The following is a 23,973-nucleotide window of genomic DNA, read 5'->3' on the forward strand; positions in this document are numbered from 1 at the left end:
CTTATGAAATTTTTTTGACATATCATGTAGTTTTATTAGTAATTTGTTGAAATTTTTAAAGTGTCCATTCTTCCGTTTCTCCCCTACAGTATATATATATGTATATTATCGGAAAAGTTTTTTTATATATATCATCTGCAATTAATATAAACTTAATTAATGTGGTTAAGAATTTAATTTAGTAAATTTGTGTCAGCATTGATATAAGCTACTAGTAAAAAACTTAATTGTGATCCTTACTTCAGAAAAAATATTCCCTAACACACTCACAATAAATATAAAAACAATAATAATAATAAGAAAAAAAATCGAGACCTGTACAAATTAATAAAATATAACTGAAACATGTACAAATGAATATTTTTAAATGATTTAAATGTAAAATCCAAAGGTAGGTATTTAAATACAAATCGAGGCCAGAAAGAAAATTAAAATGAACTTAGATGTTTGCAGGATTTTAAATGAAATCAAAATGGCTCTAACTGTAAAGATTCGCTTCAAGGAATGGTATATGGTTGTAGTATTTTGGGTTAGAGAACAGTGGGGGCTCGTAATAAGCACTGTGGAACTGAAGCACCCCTTATTTCCACTTATTATTATTTTAATATCTAATATAATGTGCTCCTTTATTCTTTAATTCTTTCTTTATATTTCTATGTTATATAATCCTTAAGCTTAATGTCAGTAGCCATTCCCCAATTTATGAAAAGGGTATGAAAGTCTTTGTATCGAACTGCGCGCTTCACAGTTCCAGCGGCGTGGTGTTTGGCTGTTCTGCGTATGCACGCACACAGAAAGCAGCAAGCGAGCCAGGAAGAGAGGAGCACTGTTGCTCTTGCCGTGCTGAAATTCAAGTGTGTTGTTGGAAACATGATTTCTCTTTACTCTGCCTGTGTGGTATTTGATTGTTCCCCGCATACGCACATTCCCTTTTTTTTTTACTGCGCGTGTGCTGTGTTTAAAAAGCATACACCATATTCTTGATTAGATTATTTTTCAGCTGTTTTATTTGATTCATTTTTTCAGTTCTTTTATTTTACAGAAAACTTTAGCCATGTCGTTGCATCCTCAAATAATAAATTCTGTGACTTGTTAGTGAACTTCAAGAGCTTTCATTTTCGCAGCTGTATCTCCATGAGAAAGTTACAATTAAGAAAAGAGGTTGTTCAATGCCTGATATTCTAATATGTCAGCCATTTATAAGCAACAACAAGAAATATATTTGTAGTTTCAATTCTGAATGGTACCAATGGAAAAGTTGGCTTTGCGGTTGTGAAGTAAAAAATGCTCTGTTTTGCTTCCTCTGCTTGCTGTTTGGAGGTGATGTATTAGTGAACAAAAGATGGTTTCAGAAATATAAACAAAATGAAAGAAAAAAATGAAAAGCATGAGAAGTCAAAGAAGCACGTTGATAATGTAGTTACACTTTCACTTTTAGGAACTGTTAGTATTAAGGAGAAACTTAGTGAGGGATACAGACTTTCAGTCTATGAGCATAACATAAAGGTTAAAAAAAAACCGTGAAATTTTGTGCAAAATAATAGACTACATCAGTCAATGAGCATAACATAAAGGTTAAAAAGAACCGTGAAATTTTGTGCAAAATAATAGACTACATTTTCTGTTGGGGAAACTTTGGAACTTCCTTACGTGGACATGATGAAAAAGACATGTAATTCCAGGGGTAATAAAAAGACAAGTAAATCCAGGGGTATTTAGAGGATTAGTAAATTTTGCATCTAAATTAGACTCAGATTTGAAGAAGCACTTAGAAACTAGTGTAGTCTTCACAGGTGTTTCTAAGACCATTCAGAAGGAGATACTCGACTGCCTTTTTCAAATATACCATGAGGAGATAAGACAGGAAAACAGAAAAGCTTCTTTTGTTAGCTTTAATGCCTGAGGAGACAACAGATGTTTTGGAATGCACTCAGATGGTTCTTGTTCTACGGTATGTATTGAATAGAGAAATATTTGAGCACTTCTGGGGATTCTTTATTCCAGAAACTCAAACTGCAATGGCATATCAAAATATATTTTAGGACAATTGGACATATTCAAGGAAATGAGCAAAAATTGATAGCTTGGACATTTGATGGTGCAAATGTCATGAAAGGCAAAGAAAGCAGGAGTTCAAACAAAAGTAAAAGCAGTTTATGCTAATGCACATTTCATTCACTGTCATGCACATCAACTTCATTTAATAATGAGAAATGCAAGTATTTCACGAAATGCAAAAATATTTTTTTCTGACATTCTGGCTATTCCAATATTCTTTTCAAGATCACCGCATAATGTGTCCATTCTAAAGAAGCATATAGATGTTAGCATTCCACATGCTTCCTCCACAAGGTGGAACTTCAACATATGGACCATAAACAGAGTTCATGAAAATTTGCGACCTTTAGAAAATTGCAGTACTGAAATTCAGTCATCAAATGCAGATCAAACTATTGCAGGAGCAACAGAAATTTTAAAATATCTAAATGATGATAATTTCAAGTTTTGGTTAGAGCTTTTTTATCAGATTATGCCTCATGTTAAAATAATATACAACCATATGCAAACCAGAGAAATTAGTGTGTTTAAATTTAAAGAATATATAACAAATTTCAAAGCTGGTATTTTAGAATTAAAAAACTCGAAGTACTGTGAGAATTTTTGAAAGACACTGATGGCAGAAGCTAAGGAAGTATGTTCCTTTATATGTATTATATAATGGACAGATATTCTTCCACTAAACACTTGGTAGCTGCTAAATTGTTCAACAAGAAATGCTTCGCTAGTTTTAGGTATTGGTATTGGTATATTTAATTATGGCAAAGCACGCTAGGGCTATCTGCCTGAGGGGAGGGATGCCTTTCGTGGAGGACTTTCTAAGGGAAACTGGCTCGTATACACGTTACACATGGGGAAAACCACGAAAATGCCCATGCAGCCAGCCCGTTCGCGGGATTCGAACCTCGGACTGAACTACCAGCGCTAGTTTTAGGAATGAACATCGTACAGAAGAAATAGTACTGACCACTGAAGCATATCCAGTGATTGACAAAGAAAAGCTTGAAACTAAACTAAAAGTATTCTATTGTAGGTCTGCTATTCATGAATACTGCAAATTAATTGAGCTACTGAAATTTATCTTGGAAAATAATCTAGATTATGTTCTTAGTGAAATTATGAAACTGATAAAAATTCTTTTGACAGTTCCCATGACTACATCAGAGGCTGTGGTGACACACTGCTTTCTGTGGCAACCCTAAAGAATTCGTCTGCCACGAGGATCACATGCCCAGATGCATTACGTCTACGTCTGCACTTCTGTTTGATAGTTAGTTGCATTTAAGATTTTGTTGAATAAGAAATGGTGTGAAAAATAAATGTTGGTTTTTTAAAAAGTGTCGGCTCAGATTTTCAAACCTATAAATTATTTATTAACCTTTTCGCGACAGTGCACCTTTGTTTAAGACGCTCGTGCGGGACGGAAGGAAATCGAAGGCAGTCACCATGCAGGACGGAGATTTTGCATCGCTAAGCCTAATTTTATAAAAAACTTTCTGCTTCTAGCATCGTAATTTTTTGTATTCTTTTAGATTATTACTTGAGCTCTTATATATGTTAAAATTAGCACTTAATAATGTTTTTTTCTTTATTTTACATGAAAATATACTTAAAAAATTGCTTGTCTGGTAAAATAATTTTCAGAAGCTCAAATTATTCCAAAGTTTTAATTGATAAAATCCATCAATAAAATTTTAAATTAATAAAACAACACAGTAAAGACTATTTACAGTAAGAAGTAACAAAATTTAAAATGAAGACTCTACATACTAAAGACCTTATATAGTAAAGGAAAAAATAGAATAAAAAAAGGAATTGGATATAAATCAGACACGTGAATGTTTTCATTAGCACGCAGCAATTTAAAGAGCTCACCTCTGTTTACGTTCCCCCCCCCCCCCCCACCCTCGCAAGAGCTGATGAGTAAAATACCAAAGTTAAGCAGAATATATCAAACTCAACGTCAGGAACTGAAAACTGTGTTCATTTCAAAAGTAATGGACATAGGACAGTCTCTAGCGATGCGTGGATGGGACGACCGGCTGTAAGAGATGTTCTTAGGGAATGCGTGTATGGGACGCCCATCCTGAAAGGGTTGAGCAACAAATTTGCCGAGCCTGCCAGCATGAATGTCACAGGGTGACATTATCGATTTCGACACTTGATAATTTACGAAAATAAGAGAAGTTCCTAGGTGCAAACATGGAGGATTTAGAAACACTAAAACAGAAGCGGAAAGCAATTAGGAATGCATTTACGAAAACAGCTAATAAGGTGGAAGAACTGATACGATCAGATTCTCCAGATTTGGGCGATTTAGAAATTTCTTTAGATCAAATTTCTTGGAAGTATAAAACTTTACGAAATACTGATGACTCTTTACTCAAGAAGAATACAAAAGGGAATTTAGTTCAGCTCAAGAATATTACGATAAATTATCTACGTTGAAAGTAAAAGCCAACAGAAAAAAGGATATATGTTCACAGCATTCTACTGTTTCAACGAATAGCGGTTCTTCATCAGGAATAGTTACGACCGCAAAATGGAAACTGCCAGAGATCAAACTGGAGAAGTTCGATGGAGACCCCCGAAACTGGTTGACATTTTGGATGAAGTTTAGTAAAATACACGAAGATACTCGCATCGACCGGAGAGACAAGTTTCATTATCTACTGCAATATACAAACCCTGAGACTGTGCCAAGAGCAATAGTGGAAAGTTTTCCCGCTACGGAAGAAAACAACGAAAAAGCTGTGGAATATCTCAGAGAACAATTTGGAAATGAAAATGTTTTAATTCAAATTTGTGTTAGAGAGCAATTAAAACTGGTAATCAATGACAAACAAAAGACAGACTTATTAACTCTTTATGACAAGTTGCAAACTCAACTATGCGCATTGGAATCACTCGGTTTAACTAAAGATAAATTTGCAGTTGTTTTGTTTCCTTTAGTGAAATCAGCACTTCCTGCAGATTTAATACAAATTTGGGAAAGAGAATGAGGTGTGTCTCCTGAAACAACAGGTAAGAGTGATTTGGAATCATTAATTGATTTTCTAAAAAGGGAAGTAGAAACTGAATTTAGAGTTAAAATTACCCGTGATGTTTTGGGTTCTGATAAAGTAAGTAATAAGCAAAATAAGTTTTTTGACACAAAACCTGTTGTTCCAACTGCATGTGAACTAATTAATGCAAATAGTAATAATAGTAAGTATAATGAAGATTTTCAAAAGTTTTAAAAACTCTGATACTTGTATTTTTTTTGTGAAAAATCACATTTGTCTGAAAGTTGTAAGGATGCATCGTTAATGAGTTTAGAATGTAAGAAAGATATCATTAAGAAGAAGAATGTTTGTTTTGTGTGTCTTAAGAAAAACCATAGAGCAAATCAGTGTACAGCTAAACATAGGTGTACCTTATGTAGAAATCGACATTTTGTGATTATGTGCCCTGATTTCCTTCTAACAAAATAAAAAGTGTCACAAAGTTAGGGAATGATGAAAAAAAAAAAAAAAAAAAAAAAAACAGGCATTCTTAATAACTATGCTAAGGTATCAAATGTATATCTTTAAACTTGAATTGTAAAAATTCAGAATGGTACTAAAGAAATGTTTGCACGAGTAATTTATGATTGTGGTTCTATGAAATCATATTTATGTAATGATGTTGCTCAAAGGTTAAATTGTAAGTGTATTGGTGAATCAAAAATTAAGCAATTTCTTTTTGATGGTGTTGAGACTTCAGAAAATGTGTATAAAAACTATGGTATTGAAGTAAGCAATATATATAGTAAATAAATATAAGTGTAAATTAGAGGTACTTGGTCTAAACAAAATTTGTTCTGAAATTAAACAACTCCCATTTAGTTTGTGGTTATGCGAACTTAAGTCACATGGTATCAAATTAAGTGATTTAAAAAATGGTCCATTTAATGTCGATTAAGAGATAAAATTACTAATTGGTGCGGATTTTGCTGGTAAGTTGCTAACTGGAAAAATTGTTCCCCTTACGTGCGAGGTTAATATTGATTTTTTGTGAAACGCTTTAATTTTGTTGATGGTTGAGGTCTTTGATGTGTTAGTTAGTTGATAGGTTACAGTATTATAAAGTTTTGTGTGAATATTCAAACAGTGCTAAAATTATTATTTGCTTTATCTATTTTAGTGATTATAAATTGCCTTTTTAAATTTTTAATACTTGAGAAACATTTAGGCCAATTTAAATTACTATAGGAGATAATATGCTAAACTTTTCTCATATACTATTTTAAAATTAAAATGAAAGCATTTTCTCTAAAATCTTAATTTTTTTTTTTTTTTTTTTTTAAATAATGTCATGAAAATTTTATTTCAATGTATTCAGTTTCTATCTATCAATGATAATAAATTGTAAATTTCAGCATATTTAATTGTGATAATGAACTTAAATGAAATTAGGCTTAACAGAGAAAATTATGTGGTCCTGTGCATATATGTATATTTACAAAACACGCAGGTGTGGGGGAGTGCTTCTTCCTCGTTTTGCCCAGTCTGAATGGTTTAAATATCTTTTATTCTTTTCTCTTAAAATATATAATATAACATATTGTCCTTCATGATTTAGAAACTCATTTAAAATGAAATTTTTCATTAAATGTAGCTCTCAAAATGGCTGGGAACCCGAAGAAAATATATACAGTAAGGATCTGATATATGAATTTGAGAGAAGACAAGAACTTGAAGAAAAAAGGCGTTTAGCTGCAGTGAAACGTTCCTTGCAAGACAGAAGTGGGGCATCACCTGCAAAGAAATTGAAACTAGGACCAGATGTATATTCTTTTTTTATGATTTCAGTATCTTATTGCATCTTTGTACATTAAAACAAAAATATTTATAACTTGATCGAAGTTAATATTGTTGGACAAAATGTTATTTGAGTTCTAAACTGTCTGATGACTTTCTGGCATTCTGTCAGATTTTTGTGAATAAATTTCATTAAATAGAAAATATTGGGATTAGAAAAGTGGTAATGCTATCTTTTTATTTATAAGATAACATAGTTTGTGATATTTAGCTATGATACAGCATTAGCAAAACTTTAATGGCAAAGTTACATCATTTTAACATTGTTGGAAGGGAGGAACTTTACTATGCAAAAAATTTCATCTTCAATGATTCTCACATCTGTGATTTTAGAAGAAACATGGCTCGAGTGAAAAATTCTTCAGTCTTTGTGCATTGGTGTAGAATGTATTGCAAAGAATTCTGATTTGTGTCCGAACTGATGAAAACAACCAAAAATGTCCAATTTTTGTCTTATGAATTAGTTTCTTTTTTAATTTAAATGAAACTTTTTTTTTTGTGTGTGGGTGTGTTTGTTTGTTTTTATTAAACTGGAGGATGGAGGACATTAAATTTCTCTCTTGATATTTTAGTTACAAAAGATGAATTATCACAAGCTTTTTTCCTTGGGGATAGAATATTTATCGTCTTCGTGAAAAATATTAAACTTTTACTTTGGTTTGGTTTATTTGATTATAGCAAAGCATATGAGGGCTATTTGCTTAAGGGGACGGACACCTTTATGGAGGACTTTAATAGGAAACTGATTTGTATACATTTTACACATGGGGAAAACCCCCAAATATGCCCATGCAGCCAGTCTGTTTCTCAGGATTCAAACAGCGGATTGAACACTGTGTTCAGCACCTTTACTACACCGGCGCTAGTGGGCCAAAACTTTTATATTGCTTGCCTATGTATGCACATAATGCTTATTTTTCCAATGCTAATTCTTCACTACATGTTTCTATTTAAGGATTTATTTAAAAGCCGTTGCTATATGAATCAAGGATGTTTCGTTAATACTTTTTTGTTAATCTTGTGGATATAAATATTGCTGCTTTTCTGTCAAAGGCCAAATCATTTTGCACTTTTCCCCCAACATATTCCTTTGGTGCGAGGTGTTGCAAATTTAGTTTAGCTTCCTTGCTGCAACAATTGTCTTTTTAAATATCACTCCCTTTACCATCATTAATAAATTATGTACTGCTTTCTGTATATTTTTGAAAATAATTTAAAACTTTGTACATGAATTATTTTTTCTGTTTTATTATTAATTTTTATTTTTTTTTGTATTTTTTGCATTTTTTAGGATGTTGTATCTGGAACAGTTGTTGCTACGGATTCTTTATTGCAAGTTTTAGGTCTACATCGGGAATTAGGAGAACTTGAATTTTCACTTAATGAATCTTCTAAAAAGCAATCAAGTGCAACTTCAAAAGTTTCAAAACAGAATGAAAATCAAGAAAAAATGTGGGAAATTTTAAATCGTATTCCACCAAGTATCTCACAAGATGGAAGTACAGAAAGTACTAGTAATGAAGGACCATCAGCAATTTATTTGCCAAAACCAGGGGAACCTGGAAAATACATATTAGTTATGGGTGAGCAAAATCAAATAAGTTTATTGCAGCAATCAAATTTAGATCCTAAAGTTTCATTGGGACCTAAAAAATTAGTGCCTGAAATAATTTTGGACAATGAAAATACCAAAAACTCAATAAATGTTTCTGATTTCATACCTAAAATTAAAGTTGAAGCTACTGATGATGATGATGTACAAGTATTAGGTCATACACCAAAGAAACAAAATGCAACTTTATATGGATATATGCAGTCTAACACCACAACCCATAAAAAAAGACCAGGTAGACCGAAAAAGCCAAAAGTTGATCCACCTAGTTTTATTGATGAGGAAACAAATGATTCTATGAAAAATGCAAAAGATGGTTCTTATTCTGAAGAAATAGTAGTACCTGGTAAACGTCGCCGTGGCAAACTGCCATCAAGATGGAATGATTACATTGTTGAAAATTTTGATGAAGCAATTACTTCATCTGCTAAAACTAAGCAGGAAAAAATATCTGAATCAGAAATGGATCTCTCAGGTGACAGTAATTTTGAAGGTGATTTGGCAGGCGCATATGATGATGATGATGACGACGATGTGATCTTGCCTGATGGCACATCTAAACGTAGTAACAAAACTGTGGGGTCCAAAGGAGTATTATTGCCTAGACCTGTAGTGATACCTCTTGGGGGTGGAGATCCACCACAACATTCTGGGGTGACTGAGGACAAAATGTGGAAATTCCCATCTACGAAAAAGCGTGGTAGGCCTCGTAAATTTGAACCACAACGACATATAATAGTGCAAAACATGACTGCAAGTCCATCATTCTCTTCAGGCTCAAAACCAGAATTCCGTCAGAGAACATTAACTGTAACTCCAATATTTAAGACCAATGCTGTTTTATCCAGACCAGTGCAGCCAACTCCTGAAAGTGGTATGAAAACTCTTGTTACTGCAGGTGGAGAGAAAATTTTAATTCCCGAGTTGGGTGATGAAAATTCTGCTCCTGCTGATGAAGATGCTTCTCCTTCTAATAATATTTCATCCCAAGAAGGTAGTATCAATTTCCGTGAATTAATACAGGACCCGAACTTCAGTCCTTTGAAAAAAACCCCAACACGAAAACCTCTTCAGTTTACACAAGATGTTCTTCAAAGAATGCCAAGTGGCAGAGGAAGAGGAGGTGCTCAGGCAATGAAGCGAAGACCTGGACGTCCTCGTAAAGAAGATCAATTGAGTCGTCTTAGTAATGGAGGCTATTTGGGTTCCACACTAAGTGAGCTTATGTGCAGGAAGAGTTCAATAGTAAGTCGAAAAATAAAGGAAGAAAGAGAAATTAAAAAGAATCGTGTATTTGTTGTTATGCAAGATGGAACAATGGTAGAAGTTAGTGGAAATGATCGCCAGAAAGCTGTACTTAAAGCTACAGCAAAAGTTGAAGCAATTCGTAGAAGTGTGGGAAGAATTCGGGAAATTGAAAAAGCTAAGTACATGGAAGATGACGACGATGATTATGATGATCCAAAAAAGCCTGGTGCCAGATATGCTTATGCTGTAAGTATCAATATAGTATGTAACTAATTCTCACATGTTATTATTTTTATATTTTATTTTATATATTATTTGTTGTAGTTCTGAAAGGTTTTATTTGTATTTTATAGTTGAAAAAACGTGGTGACACCCGTCCAGCTCTTGAAGACTGCACACTGGAAACTATTGATGATTATAATGCTATGATTCTACCAAACTCTGTACAACTTGTTGAAAGTGAGCTGCCACTCAGTGAAGCTGATAATTGTGATAAACTTTCTGGCATGTTTTTATTTCGGCAAATATTTTCTTCCTATGATAACACATTACAGTGCTTATTTTGCAGGAATAAATATTCTCTCCGTTTCCCTGCTGATCTCGAAAAGCACTATCATGTTATTCATGAGTTAGCAGTTCACACAAATAAAGCAGAGTTTAATGAGAATATTGTATTTGTCTGTGTTCCATCAGATGTCAATGAAGAAACAACTTTGAACTCTGCCTGCCGATTTTGTGAAACTACGCTTAAAACACTGGCAGAAGTTCGAGATCATTATCCTAATGCCCATAATAAAACAGTGAGGCTAGTTCCTGAATCTGATGTAACAGAGATTGGAAATTTCTTTTATTGTGGACTGTGTGGTGATCCTTCAGTGGATTTTAAATCTCACCATCAACATATGAAATCCATGCATAGGATGCAAACATATGTTTGTCGCTATTGTACTTATTGCACATCAAGGCCAAGCAGACTCAGAACTCATGTGAAGCAAAGGCACCTGCAAGATCAACCTGGGCCACATTTACAGTGCTCTGTTTGTTCAGTATATGTACATGGCAAAGACAGGTTGACGAAGCATATTATGTTATCTCATGCTGTTCAGACTGGTAAGTATTTCTGTTTTCATTTTAATAGACATTAAAATATTTATTCATATTAAATTTGCTATGATTCAGATAGGTTAAGTTAACAATATTAGTTCTCACAGTTAATGGTTAAATAAATTGCAAGATAATTGATGGAATATTTAGAACTGTAAAATAAATAATTAATATACTTCTTACAGTATTTTACATCGCTTTGTTTATAAGCATTTTAATATAAGTAATGAAAAGTAATTTAGTATCGGGTTACTTAAAGCCAATCTTATTTTAGTTAATATCAGTTTTCTGTCAAATAAGAAGTGGTTTAATTTAATAAACTGTAATTCATTCGTTGTAGCTTTGTGCTCTTTCTTCTAAATTTGAAGACCATGTATAGTAATAGATATTCAGATTTCTAGAAGTATGTTTGATAATTGATGAAAAGAAAATAGAAAAATAAACACAGGGATAGAGATAGTAATCTCAGCTTTATTGAAATTTGATGATTTTTGACACTGTATATCACTTTTAACAAACACTGAACGCTGAAGTAATGGGCTGTTCAAAATATATATTTTATAACTCAAATTCATAGAACATGTTTGCTCCTTAGTTTTACTTAAAATATTAAAAATAGAAATTGTGTGGTAGTTTCAATAACAACTTAAACAGAAAATATCTCTTGAACAACAGCTTAATGTACTAAAGCTTGGTAGTGCTGCAGATAGTTGGGCATGCATGAAAAAAAAATTTTTTTTAACTGTTAGTGTAGTTTATGTAGCCATTCTTTTTAACCACTTGCGCTATGACTAAACTTCATGGTTGTGGTGCCGTGCGCTACAATATAACAAGCGGTAAAGTGTCTCATTTACGCCTCTCTGCGTCTGCGAGTGCAATCCAGAGCTGTAACTCGAGAAATAAACAATCTTGTTGTTAGGCGACGTGTGCACCACGTTATTCTCATTTTTGCAATAAATGCCTATCGACGTGGTGTTTGTGTTGCTCGCGGTTTGAGACAAAAGCATCTTGACATGCGTGGCACGTCTTTTTAGCGTAAGTGGTTAAAACCTTTTTATAGTATTGTTAGGTTAAATTTTTCTGTGTTGCTTTGAGAAATTCATTTTGAGCATTTTTTGTTGTTACATAGCCTTTATACTTTTATTTTCATAACATCCTTCAAAATAATCTTAATATTTTCTTGAAAATTCATTTTTAACCCTCATATATTGGGCTTATGCAATGCAATTTTGATGAAATGCATTTCAAAATTTGTTGCAGTCTTCATATTAGTACTTGATGTGATTTCAGTATAAAAATTTTGGTGAGCAGATATAAGTGTATTGTTTTGCGATTAGTGTTCAAATAAATGTTTTGTTCGCTATGTTAAAACTTGTACAGAAGCAAAGGATATCGACTTGAAAATGGTATTAAATTTCAAGCAATATACCAAATAATGTGAAAATAACAAATCCATCAGATGTTTTATCTCATGTATGTGGGCCATATGCATGATCTTTAATCTTTTAACTGTCAAGTTAGTTTGATGATGTGGGTGCATAAATTGTCAATTTTCTTTTTTATTCCAAAAATGAAATGTTTGCCTCACAATCAAAATAATGCTGCGCACTTTGAACTTTAACCTCTATCCTTTGAAACCTTCAGTAAAGTGCTGTCATCTGTTGAATTGAAGCCAAAATAAACTTCTCATGATATATATTTGGGTATAACAATACGATGCACTCAAAACAAATTAGCCTGGGCGTGACATTTTGGAATAATTTCGGGCATGACAGTTAAAAGTTTAAAAGCAGCACATGTACAGTAATCCCTCCCCAAAAGTGAGTGAGTATTACATACATTATCATTTTTACAAAATGGGGGTGTGTATTTAAATTTTACACATACTATTTACATTTTGGCATAGGAGTTTTCACAACTGCGATAGAGATGAAATGTGATCTAATTGAATTGTTGATGATTTTGTGACTAATTCATGTTGAAAAATAAAGACCTTTTTATGGATTCAACAACAGATTTTCTTGTAAAATATATTTATTATTGTATTTAAATTTTTAATACTTGAAGTATTTATTGTAAAAATTTAAATACATTGTATCCCATTATATTAATATTACCTTTTCATTTCTTAGGAGATTAAATTAATTATATATATACATATATATATATACACACACAAACTTCTAGATCATGCAATATGTCTGTTTGTAACAAAAGTTTTCTGCCGAAAAAGCTATCTTAATAAAGTTAAAAAAAAAGAAAAAAGCATGAAAGCAGTGCTCTAGCAAGTAATAATCACCACCCATAGCTATGGTTTTTTGCCAACATTTTGGTAGTTTTTCATAGCCTTCGGCCCAGAAACTTGGTGGCCGTGAGTCAAAAAACAGATCAACCTCATTTCGGAAATTCTGTGCAGAATGGAAGATAGCACCAGCAAAATGTAGTATCCCAGGCAGTAAATGCAGACTCATGTGGTCTTGCATTATCTTGTGCAACACTACCTTTTTGTGCCAGAACTCAGTTCAACGTTTTTCTTTGACAGCAGCATTAACACGGACTAGCATTTCGTTGTACACCTTACTGTCAAGGGTTTTACCTTTTCCCAGATACTCTTTGTGGATAATACTATGGCAGTCCCACCGGCTATAAAACATGATCTTTTTGTTAGTCAAACTACATTTTGTGTTGCTGCTGACAGGCTCACCGGGCGCAGACCAAGCCCCTTCTTGCCCTGTATTGTGGAAATAAATCAACTTTTCATCACAATGATGATCCGATCCAGAATTTTGTCCTTGCTTTTGTAATCAAGCAGATTAGTGTATTCCCAAACACATCTACCCTTATCTGCTTGAGTCTGCTCATGCGACTGAACTTGTATGTCAAGTTTATGTGATAAACAGTGTGACTAATGGACATACGACTAACATCTAACTCCTTAGCAAGCTCTCAAATGGTTGCATAATGATCTTCTTCCACAAGGCTCCCTCAGATCTTTATGTGGCAATCCACAATGTCGCCAAAAGTATATATGGGGGAAACCAGTATGCACTCAGCTTTTGCTTTATAAATTTTATTGACCGATTGCTCTTTTATGGAATTCCTAGTTTGCTACCATTTCAAAAATGGCTGTTGCATTTCATGAATTAGCTTGTCAAAAAATCAGTTGCCAGTGAGATTGCAAATGTTCCCCAAAGTCACCAGCGAGTTGGCTTTTTGTTGGGGGTGAGTGAGAGAAATCAGAAAGTACCTTTTCAAAAAAATAAATACTTCTCAATGTATAACTGGTTTTCCAAATATGCTAAAATAGTCTTCCTTTCATTATCTAAATAAAAATTAATTTCATTCTTTTTAAACTTTTTTCTTAGTAAAAGACTATTTTTTAAATTTTTTTGTAGATTTTAATTTTTGTCTTCGTCTTTAAATTTTATGTAATCTAATTTTCATATCTTGATTGCAGAAGATTGATTTGTGTGATTGAAATAAAAATTCAAAACATATAACATACAGCTTTTCATAAAAGTTTAAAAGTTACAGATACTTTCATTAAGGAAAGATTATGACACATGAAAAAGTTTTTGAATCTGATGTTTAGTTTTATAGGTACTCATGTTTTTACTGCATTATACTGTCAAATGATCCTTAGTCCCCCTGTCTTTTTTTAATGAAAGGAGCTGTAACTGCAACTCAGTGTAAGGCTGTTCTTAAAGAGAAATTTCATGCAAAAAATTTTAAAAATTAGGTATGTTCGGAAATTACAGTTTCAAACAGGGAGAAGTATCCCCTCATGGAATGTTGATTGTTGTTTATATGATCTAACACACAAGACAGATTACCTTAAACTATCCAAATACACTGTCCTTTGTGCTTCCCAAATTTAATATGCTTGACTTTTGAGCTTTTTTTAGCTATTGTTTTTTTAATCCAAAGGGCTATTAGTCTTGAAATATGATTTTGTGTTGTTTTACATTAATGTGATTTCATTTATGTTTGTTACCCTTTGAAAAAATGTAAGATATTATTCTATTATATTTAATCTGTTATTAATTATCAATTTATTTAAAAGCAATAGGTGCAGTTAATATTATTATTATTATTATTATTTTTTATCTTTCTAATCCATTTGATTTAAATAAAAGTACATTTACTAATTCAGAAGACAAACAACAAAAATCAGCGTTATATTTATAAAATTTCCACAGGACTAGTTTCGATGGTTTTACCGAACCACCATCCTCAGCTGCAAAACCGCAAATGAACAAGATAGGAAAAAATGATTAGATAAGATAAGAAAGCCTGGACAAGAATAAGCAAGTGGTGCCATCTGTTGGTGAAACCAGAACTAAAACATAATTTCTTTAAAGGCCGAAGGCAAATTTGGATTGGAATTAGGATCGTTAACTAGAACAGAAAGATTTTTATGAATGTGAAATGCCTCTAGAAAATCCAGTTCTCCAATGGAAGATGTTTTTTGAATAATTTTGGCAGCAGAAAAATTGAAAGTGTGATTTTCAGAGCAACAATGTTGCGCAACAGAAGACTTCTGTGTTTCCTTTTTTCTAACATATGCCTCATGTTCCTTGACGCGAAATTTTAAGGCTCTCTTAGTTTGGCCAATGTAAATTAAACCACACTGGGGTATTTATAGGAATCCTATAAATACCCCAGGAATTCATATCCGGAATGGGGTCCTTAAGTATGGAACTCGGAATTTTATTGAATCTTATCTAATCTTATCTTATCTAATCATTTTTTCCTATCTTGTTCATTTGCGGTTTTGCAGCTGAGGATGGTGGTTCGGTAAAACCATCGAAACTAGTCCTGTGGAAATTTTATAAGTATAACGCTGATTTTTGTTGTTTGTTTTCTGAATTAGTATTTATTCGGCGTGTTATTGTGTCTTAAAAGTACATTTAGTTTGCCGTATATGTAATTAAAAACAATAAATAGTTTTATAGAATTAAATTGCACATTTTGTCACTTTTAAGTATATAGAAGATATGTAATGATATATAACATGTTATAAAAGTATATAACATATTAGTCTGAATGTAATGCTATATAACATGTTATAAAAGTCTGTATAAAAGTATATAACATATATGTTTCACTGATCCATCTGGGCCATCTCTGTCGACAATCTCTTCTGGTGAATCATATTAAACTTTAAAAAAACTAGTTTAGGTTTTTTTTTTTAGGTGATCGTTAAAATCTGAACTCTTTCCATCTGGGCCATCTCTGTTGACAATCTCTACTAGTAATTCATATTAAACTTTAAAATACTAGTTAGGTTTTTGGGGTTATCTGAACTCTTAATCTGGACAATTTCTGCTCTTGGTAAATAACTAACAGATAATGGTAGTTTGTATTATAAATTTTTCATTCAAGCTGCCGTAAATAAATTAATGTTTTATTCTCTTGTTCCTAAGATGATCCAACGAATTATGTGTTCTTCATTTACATGCAAAATATTAATTTCATGTTACAAAGATATGAGTTTATGCAAGCTTTCTAAGGTTAAGTTAGATCCTAAAAAATCATGTTATAGAGTTATTACTATTGTATTGCTTTTCTCTATCATTATTGTAGATTCTTTGCAATTTCTTATCATGTATAGTTAAAGGTTGCTTTTTAATTAGGTCCTAAAACATGGTCATGTGCAAAGTGCCTATATCCTTATGGTGATCCTCATGAATTGATGAATCATATACCTACTTGTCCCAAATTACAAACAAATTCTGAAGCAAAACTTGCTGAAACGCCACCTAGTAATCCAACTAATATCTTTTATAAATGTAATCATTGTTCTCTTACATTTTCATCTGAAGAAGAAATAAAGGTAAGAGAAAATCTGAAATTTTTGAGTAATTTGTATTATATTATTGTTACTTTTTTATGTTAAACTATAACTGCTTGGGGCTATGAGTATCTCTAGCAGATTAAATATCTGGTAATTAATTGGGGCCACGAGATGAAAGGCACAATTTTAGTAGCTTATCCTCAAATTTCAGCAAAAGTAGTAAATGTAAGCTAGTGTATTTTACCATAACTGTATTTCTTTTTTAATATATTGATATTTAGTGTTAAAATAACTTTTGAGTAACATAAAATATCATTATTAACAAAATTGATGTGTCTTTTTTAAATGACATGTTAATTTCATTGAGAGAATTTGAAAGAAAATTGTCTGCTTTGCTTGTGCTTTCCAGATATTGGTACATGTGTTTCTTTATTGCTCAGAGGTTAAACTATGTAGTTTTTTCCCCCATTATCCCCAGAATTAACATTGCTGTCCACAGCGCAACATTCCTTCTATATTCATCAGAGTTTAGGAATTCAATATTGACATTTGCATCAAAACTTCAATTGTGGTGTCGTTCATGCTTCCCATGACGACATTTAGATCTGTGTCATTTACATATAAACCACATCTCTTGAAGCAATTGTTATAATTTTACCACAGCATTGTTTCAGATACTCAAAAGCAGCTTTTAACACATATAAGGTAAGAAGAAAGTGAATCTGTAAACAACTAGCATTTCCTGCCTAGTTGAAATCTCTTTTGGTGCGTTTCACAAATAAGTTCTGCTGCCTCATTCATTTTTGGCTTTGTCTGACTGCTATTTACTAGAACTCTACTCATTTTCATTTTTATTAATATGCTTGAAAAATACCACTTTGAAGGTAAACTAAAGTATTTTGCCAAATTACTGTTAAGCTTATTGTTATACACCTTTCTAAACTTATCAAAGATAAATTTAGAAGTGTTGATAACTTGCAAGTCTAAATTGAGTTATTGATAAATAAATATCTGTAAATGGCAGTGTTGGGCTGGGAGAAGTGATTTTAAAGCAATTAAATCCTTTTTAAGCTATTTAAATATGGATTGATAATTAAGTTAACATTAGTGAAATGAAGATTATATGAACATGTGATTAATTCTGTCAATAATAAAAAATTATGAAAAACATATTATCTATTTGGAAATTTCTAGGTGGTAAATACTAATTCAAAATGAGAAATTAAAAAAAAAAAAAAAAAAAAAAAAAAAAAACCTGCTCTTGGTAAATAACTAAGAGATAATCGTAGTTTATATTATAAATTTATCATTCAAGTTGCCATAAATAAATTAATGTTTTATACTCTTGTTCCTAAGATGATCCAATGAATTATGTGTTTTTCATTTACATACAGAATATTAATTTTTTGTTCTGTAAGAATTATGATTCTGAATATAATAATACATTTTCTAAAATTACTTTTTGCTATTGATGAAATAGTAAATATATTAAAAAGAACTTCTAAAAGTATTGATTTATCTTTATTAGCATCACTCTTGCTTTTCCAAAGAAATAATATTTTCTATAAGTAATTTACTTAATGTACAGTTTATTCAGAAAGGGAAATAAAAATTTTTTACTTATAATTTTGAATCTGATTAAATAAGTGGTTAAAATTTTAAATTCCAAAATCCATTCTAACTTCGAAATAAAAAAGAAATTTCAATTGAGTTGATTTTGTGTACCTCAAAACATATTTGATCAATATTTTATAATGACAGTAATCTGTGATTAAAATATAAAACATAAAAATTAATTGATTTTTTGGTAATTATGTAGTGTGTGATTTACTGCTTTTTTAGTTAGCTATTTATTTTTTTAGATGGTGATTCCATATGAAAATGGGAACTGTAGTTAACATATGAAAAAAGCTAATAATGAGTATTTAAAATCCCTTAAATTTTTCATATTTGCATAATTTGATAATACCTGTTATAAGGTATTATTTTGTACTTGCTTATCAAAAAGCTTAATAAAGGAATTTAAATAACCTTCCTCTTTATATCATGCTAAGGGAATGATGATTTACCTCTATATCTTCTTACCTCTATGGCAGTATGTCATATTTGTTTATTCTGCTGTCATTATCATTAAGTGCAGTTCTCACTGTTTTACATAAGAGCACTTAAAACATTTAATAATCCCCTTATCTGCTGGCTGTATTTGTTTCTTTGGGAAGAACATGTTGATTTCAAATGCAAAAAATCATAGAATGCTGTACATTATTGTTATGAAAATTGTACTTTTCACTTTTTTCCTGTGAAAAGAAGTGTCAAAAAGTGTGTGTGAAAAAAGTTTTCCTCTGCATGTGTCACTTTTTTTCTGTTGTACTCTTTGAACTATCCCATTGTTATTTAACTTGTATTATATGAGAAAAAAATTTAAATTCTTGAAACAATGAGAGATCTTGTATTTATTTGTAACCTGTACTCTATTCTAGAAATGTTTACTCCTTACAGTCAGGCATTCTTTACTAATAGTTCTATTGCAAATTTATTCATCTTTTAAGCATTGTGGTATTATTAGAAAACAATTAAAAAAGAAATAAAGTCTTACCCCATTCAGATTTCGTCAACATTGGAAATGTCTTTGGGGTTTATAACTTTCAATGTGTAAACTTTTCACACTCTTCATGTGCATAATCTGGCATAATTTTTTTGCCATGATGTGTTTGAAAACATGTGTTAAATTATTATGGATGTTTTTCAAGTTAATCCTGCACTTGCATTAAAAGATATATTTACACCTACATTCAAGAAATTTGCATAGCTATAAATTTTCTTTTATTATATTGCCTCTGTTATAGGAAGTACATTCTTTTGAATCCTATAATGTTGAAGGCCCACTGGTAGCAGAATGAACTCATTGAAATATTGGTACAGTAGACTCCCGATTATCCGCGAGTGGATTATCCACGCCTGCAGCACAAAGGTTTTTTTTTTTTTTTTTTTTTTTAACAAGCGTAAAGCAAAGAAAATAAAAATGTTTGCAAAACTGAACAAAACGTTCAATTTGATAACATGGTGCTTATTTATTGTAAAAATATCTCAGGCCTTCTCGTAACCTTCCCCTCGGCCCCTCTGATGAGTAAGTGATTTCTTACTCATTCTTGCAGTGTCCGCTCCACTGCTCTCTCTCGTCTTAATCTTACCGACACGTCCACTTCATCCGACTCGCCATTGTGAGTTTAAGCCTGATAGTGTTTGTGAGCCGGTCCGAGTTAATTTCTTATCTTTTATTGTGCTCAGTGCTTGTGCTTTTTTGTTGGTTTTGTGTTTTTTATTACCGATTTAAAATGTCAGGAAAACAAAAGAAGGTTGTGTTGACGATTGTGCAAAAACTAGAATTAATTTCCAAAGTAGCAACAAGGCAGCAGATGGAAATGGATTACGGAATCACGGAAACAACAGTGTGTGACATTCTAAAGCAAAAAGACAAATTGGTGAACTTTGCATCAATGTCAGACAGTGCTTCTGCAATGAAAGCGTGAAAAACTATGAAGGGTTCTACCTTTGATGAGCTAGACACGGTATTGACAGAGTGGTTAGCTCAACTTCAAAAAGAGGGTACTCCTGTAAATGGTCCTATCATTGTGGCAAAGGCAAAAACCTTTTTTGAGTTGTTAGGCTTGAAAGGAAATTTTGATGTGTCTTCTGCCTGGTTGACTCGTTTTAAGGGGCGACATGGAATTTGAGAAATTGGACTTCATGGGGAGAAACTTGACAAGCAACAAGCAGCCGACGATTTCCACCATGAATTTGAAGAATTTGTTTTAAAAGAAGAGCTATCTTTTAAACAAATATACAATGCTGACGAATCGGGACTTTTGTGGAAATGTCTTCTCACTCGCACTTTAGCATTTGAAAATGAAAGTAAAGCGGCACGTCATAAAAGCATCAAGGAAAGGATCACTATCATGTCTTTCAGTAGCGCCACGAGTGGACATAAACTTAGACTTGTTGTCATTGGAAAGTAAAAAAAACCGGGATCTTTCAAAGACACAAGGATAGAAAATTTGCCCGTTGATTACTTTAACCAAAAAAACAAGGATGGATGAACCGAAACAATTTTCAAAAAAGGTTTGAAAACATCTTTGTTCTTCAAGTGTGTAAACATCTTAAATCGAAAAACCTGCCTGAAAAAGCTGTGCTATTGATTGACAACGTACCTTCTCACCCAGCAACAAGCGTGCTAAAGTCTTCTGATGGACGAATTTTTGCAAAGTTTCTTCCCCCAAACGTTACTACGCTAATCCAACCCATGGACCAAAGAGTTATTGCAACAATGAAGAGAACATATGGAACCAAGCTGCTATGAATAAAATTGAAGAAGATTATGATCTGAAAAGTTTTGGAAACACTACACAATCTTGGACAACATCTACGATATTGCATCTGCATGGGACTCATTGAAACCGTCAACCCTCATAAAATCATGGAGAAAACTCATGCCTAATGTTGAAGCCAACAACAACCTAACCCTTTTGAGTTGTGAAGAAGAGAATGAAGATGTAGACAAGTCCACGGCAACTCTTGCCGATACGGTGAAAACAGTTCCCGGTGGTGAGACTGTCGATGCTGAAAACATTAACGAGTGGTTGGAGTGTGATGTCAATGAACCTGTCTTTGAACGCTTGACAGACGATGAAATTGTGAAGAAAGCAAGGGGAGAAACCGAGAATGAAGGACAGCGAAGTGAAGGCAAAGAAGAGCCCACTGTGCAGATGCGGAAGACTCACGAAGCTTTGCAATAAGTCGATGGATTGCCGAGCTATTTGGAAGAACAAGACGACGCGGAGTTGGCCGAGAAACTTATGCTACAAAAATGCAATCTCGGATCAAGAGAAAATGCTTCCAAAGCAAGAAGCAAACACAAATGACTGTTTTCTTCAAAAAGGTGTAGTTTTACAGTTATGCTTTTGTAATTACATAATACACTACAGTATTAAAACAGTACATATGTATTAATTTTTCTGTGTATCCTTGACGCCTCTTGTAAGTATACAAAGCACTTTTCTGTTTTCATTAACAGAATGCATTTTAGGTTAGTTTTGAGTGACATTCTAAAATATTCAGTGTTAGTTAAACATTTTCTGCTGTTTATTTTACGTTTTATTGTATATAAAACGATTTTTCAAAGTTGGAATGACTGTTTTTTCTTTTTCTACACCCATTTTTAGCTTTTTTCAAGATTATCCGCCATTTTTGTTATCCGCGGCGGCCGCGCCATCCAATTCCGCGGATAATTGGGAGTGTACTGTAGTTGAATTCCAGGTAAACAAACTGGCTGCATGGCATTTTCATCATTAGAAAGTCCTCCACCAAGGCATCCCTCCTCTTATGTAGATAGCCCTAGAGTGCTTTGCCGTAATGAAATAAACCAAACTATAATATTCAAACAATTATTAAAATAACTACTTAGATATTAGAAAAAGGAAGATTTCATTACCTTCTTGCATTTTAGATATTCATTTGATGCCATTTCAGTACATTTTGTTTATCTGTAACAAAATGGTTGACAGAATTTTGGAAGGGTTGTAAAATTTCCAAGTAATTTTCTTTATGTTAGGATTTTGGTTACTATACTTCTAGGGATACGTATGAAACCTCTAAGAATTCCTTTAAAAAAACTTGAATTTTTAACCTTTTAACTGTCATGCACTGGTGTTCGAAAATGTACTTGGGGTAATTTTTTTTAAGCGAGGAGACGTTTATTTTGGCTTCATCTCTTTGTCAAACCCGACTGTATCTCAGGAAAAGTTAATGTGCGCTCAGTTCAGTAGATGGCAGCACTTTACTGCAGATTTCAAAGGTTAGAGGTTAGAAGATCTTTGCGTCAAAGTGCACGGTATCTTTTTGTTGTAAATTGGCATCCAGTTCTTTGAAACGTTATATAGATGATTTAGATTCTTCAACCGAAGATGAAGATTTTGAAGGCATCAATACTAGTGACGCAGGTGAAACTGAGGAGAGTGACATTGAAATTAGAAGTTAATCAACGAGTATCGGTGATGGTGATATAGGAAATGCGAGAGACTGGTGTGAAATAACTGCTTCTGGCCGATCAGGGCCCCTGTGGTTTCCCTTTTACAGGTACTCCAGGTGTAAATTTTCCTGTAAACATAAACTACACTCCTTTAGATATTTGAGAAATGTTTCTAAATTCAAATCTAATGGATATGCAGTCAAAAGTCGTTAATTCGGACACCCATAATCCGGAATGATCTATAATCCAGACCTCAAAGCTAAAAACTTTCTGCGCATGCGCCGCATTGACACATGCGCATAGGCGTTTACGCGTGCGCGTAAGACCTTTACGACTGCGCATATGCGCGTGCGTAAATGCAGAATACATTTTCGCATTCGCGTTTAATGTATAACGGATGGTATAAGAAAATTATCTAATTATCTATTTCAGTTAATGTTGATGATTGCGTTGTTCCTTAATCTTCGAATTGGATCCTGCTTATTATTTTTTGCAGACTGTAAGAGCAATTTTATAAAAGTAAACTTGAACTTTCAATTATGTCAAATAGAATTTCCCATGCTGGAGCTCCCAAAGGATCTACAAAATGAAAGTATGTGTCGATGTCCATCAAAGAAAAAGTGGAATTGCTGCAAAAAAATGGATAAAGACATGAAGAAGGTGACAGAGAGGTTAGTGAAAACGAAAAAAATTTTGATTGACAAGTTAATTTGTATTCTCGGCAGAGCAATTACGGGACTTGCACAGCAGAACTTTTTAACTGAACAAGAAATTATGTCTGTTTATAGAATTAAAGAGAAAGTATTATCACATAAAACGAAGCAACTTAAACAACTTACATTGAAAGAAATGTTTAATAAAGTAAACAAATAAATATTAAGCTTTTGTTTTGTAAATTTTGATACCCTTTAGATCATAATTGTTCTTTATTTCATAAATTGCGGTTTCATATTTTTAATTTTAGAATTTTTGCATGCCATCTTACGAGATTTAAACTGATGAGCTATAATCCTGAATTGCCGAAGTCCCGAGTCCGGATTAACGACTTTTGACTGTAATTGTCAAAGAAATTAACAACTATGAAGAACAAGAAAGAAAAGCAAATTGGGCAAAGATATCAAGGTGCTCCCACAGTAAAAAATGGATCCCTACAAATGACAGAGAAATGAAGCTATTCTTTGGGTTAATAATTCTTCAAGGTATTGTCCGAAAACCAAATCAGGCTATGTACTGGTCTCATCAAAGGATTTTGCATACTCCAGTTTACTCAAAAGTAATGCCCATAAAT

General features: G+C 32.7%; 1 protein-coding gene across 1 annotated transcript in view; it reads left to right on the forward strand.

Annotated features, from left to right (window-relative positions):
* The window catches only part of LOC118194728 (uncharacterized), a 157,959-nt gene that overhangs the window by 58,970 nt on the left and 75,016 nt on the right, over nucleotides 1–23,973 (forward strand). Inside the window, exons 8-11 of the mRNA XM_085812837.1 lie at nucleotides 6,697–6,865; nucleotides 8,191–10,005; nucleotides 10,113–10,869; nucleotides 16,500–16,699. Of these exons, the coding sequence (XP_085668963.1) occupies nucleotides 6,697–6,865; nucleotides 8,191–10,005; nucleotides 10,113–10,869; nucleotides 16,500–16,699 (2,941 nt within the window). The remainder of the gene's footprint in view (nucleotides 1–6,696; nucleotides 6,866–8,190; nucleotides 10,006–10,112; nucleotides 10,870–16,499; nucleotides 16,700–23,973) is intronic.

This window comes from Stegodyphus dumicola, chromosome 3 (assembly GCF_044657685.1).
Source record: "Stegodyphus dumicola isolate Sdum_Otavi_A_Nest chromosome 3, ASM4465768v1".
Taxonomy (NCBI): Eukaryota; Metazoa; Arthropoda; class Arachnida; order Araneae; family Eresidae; genus Stegodyphus; species Stegodyphus dumicola.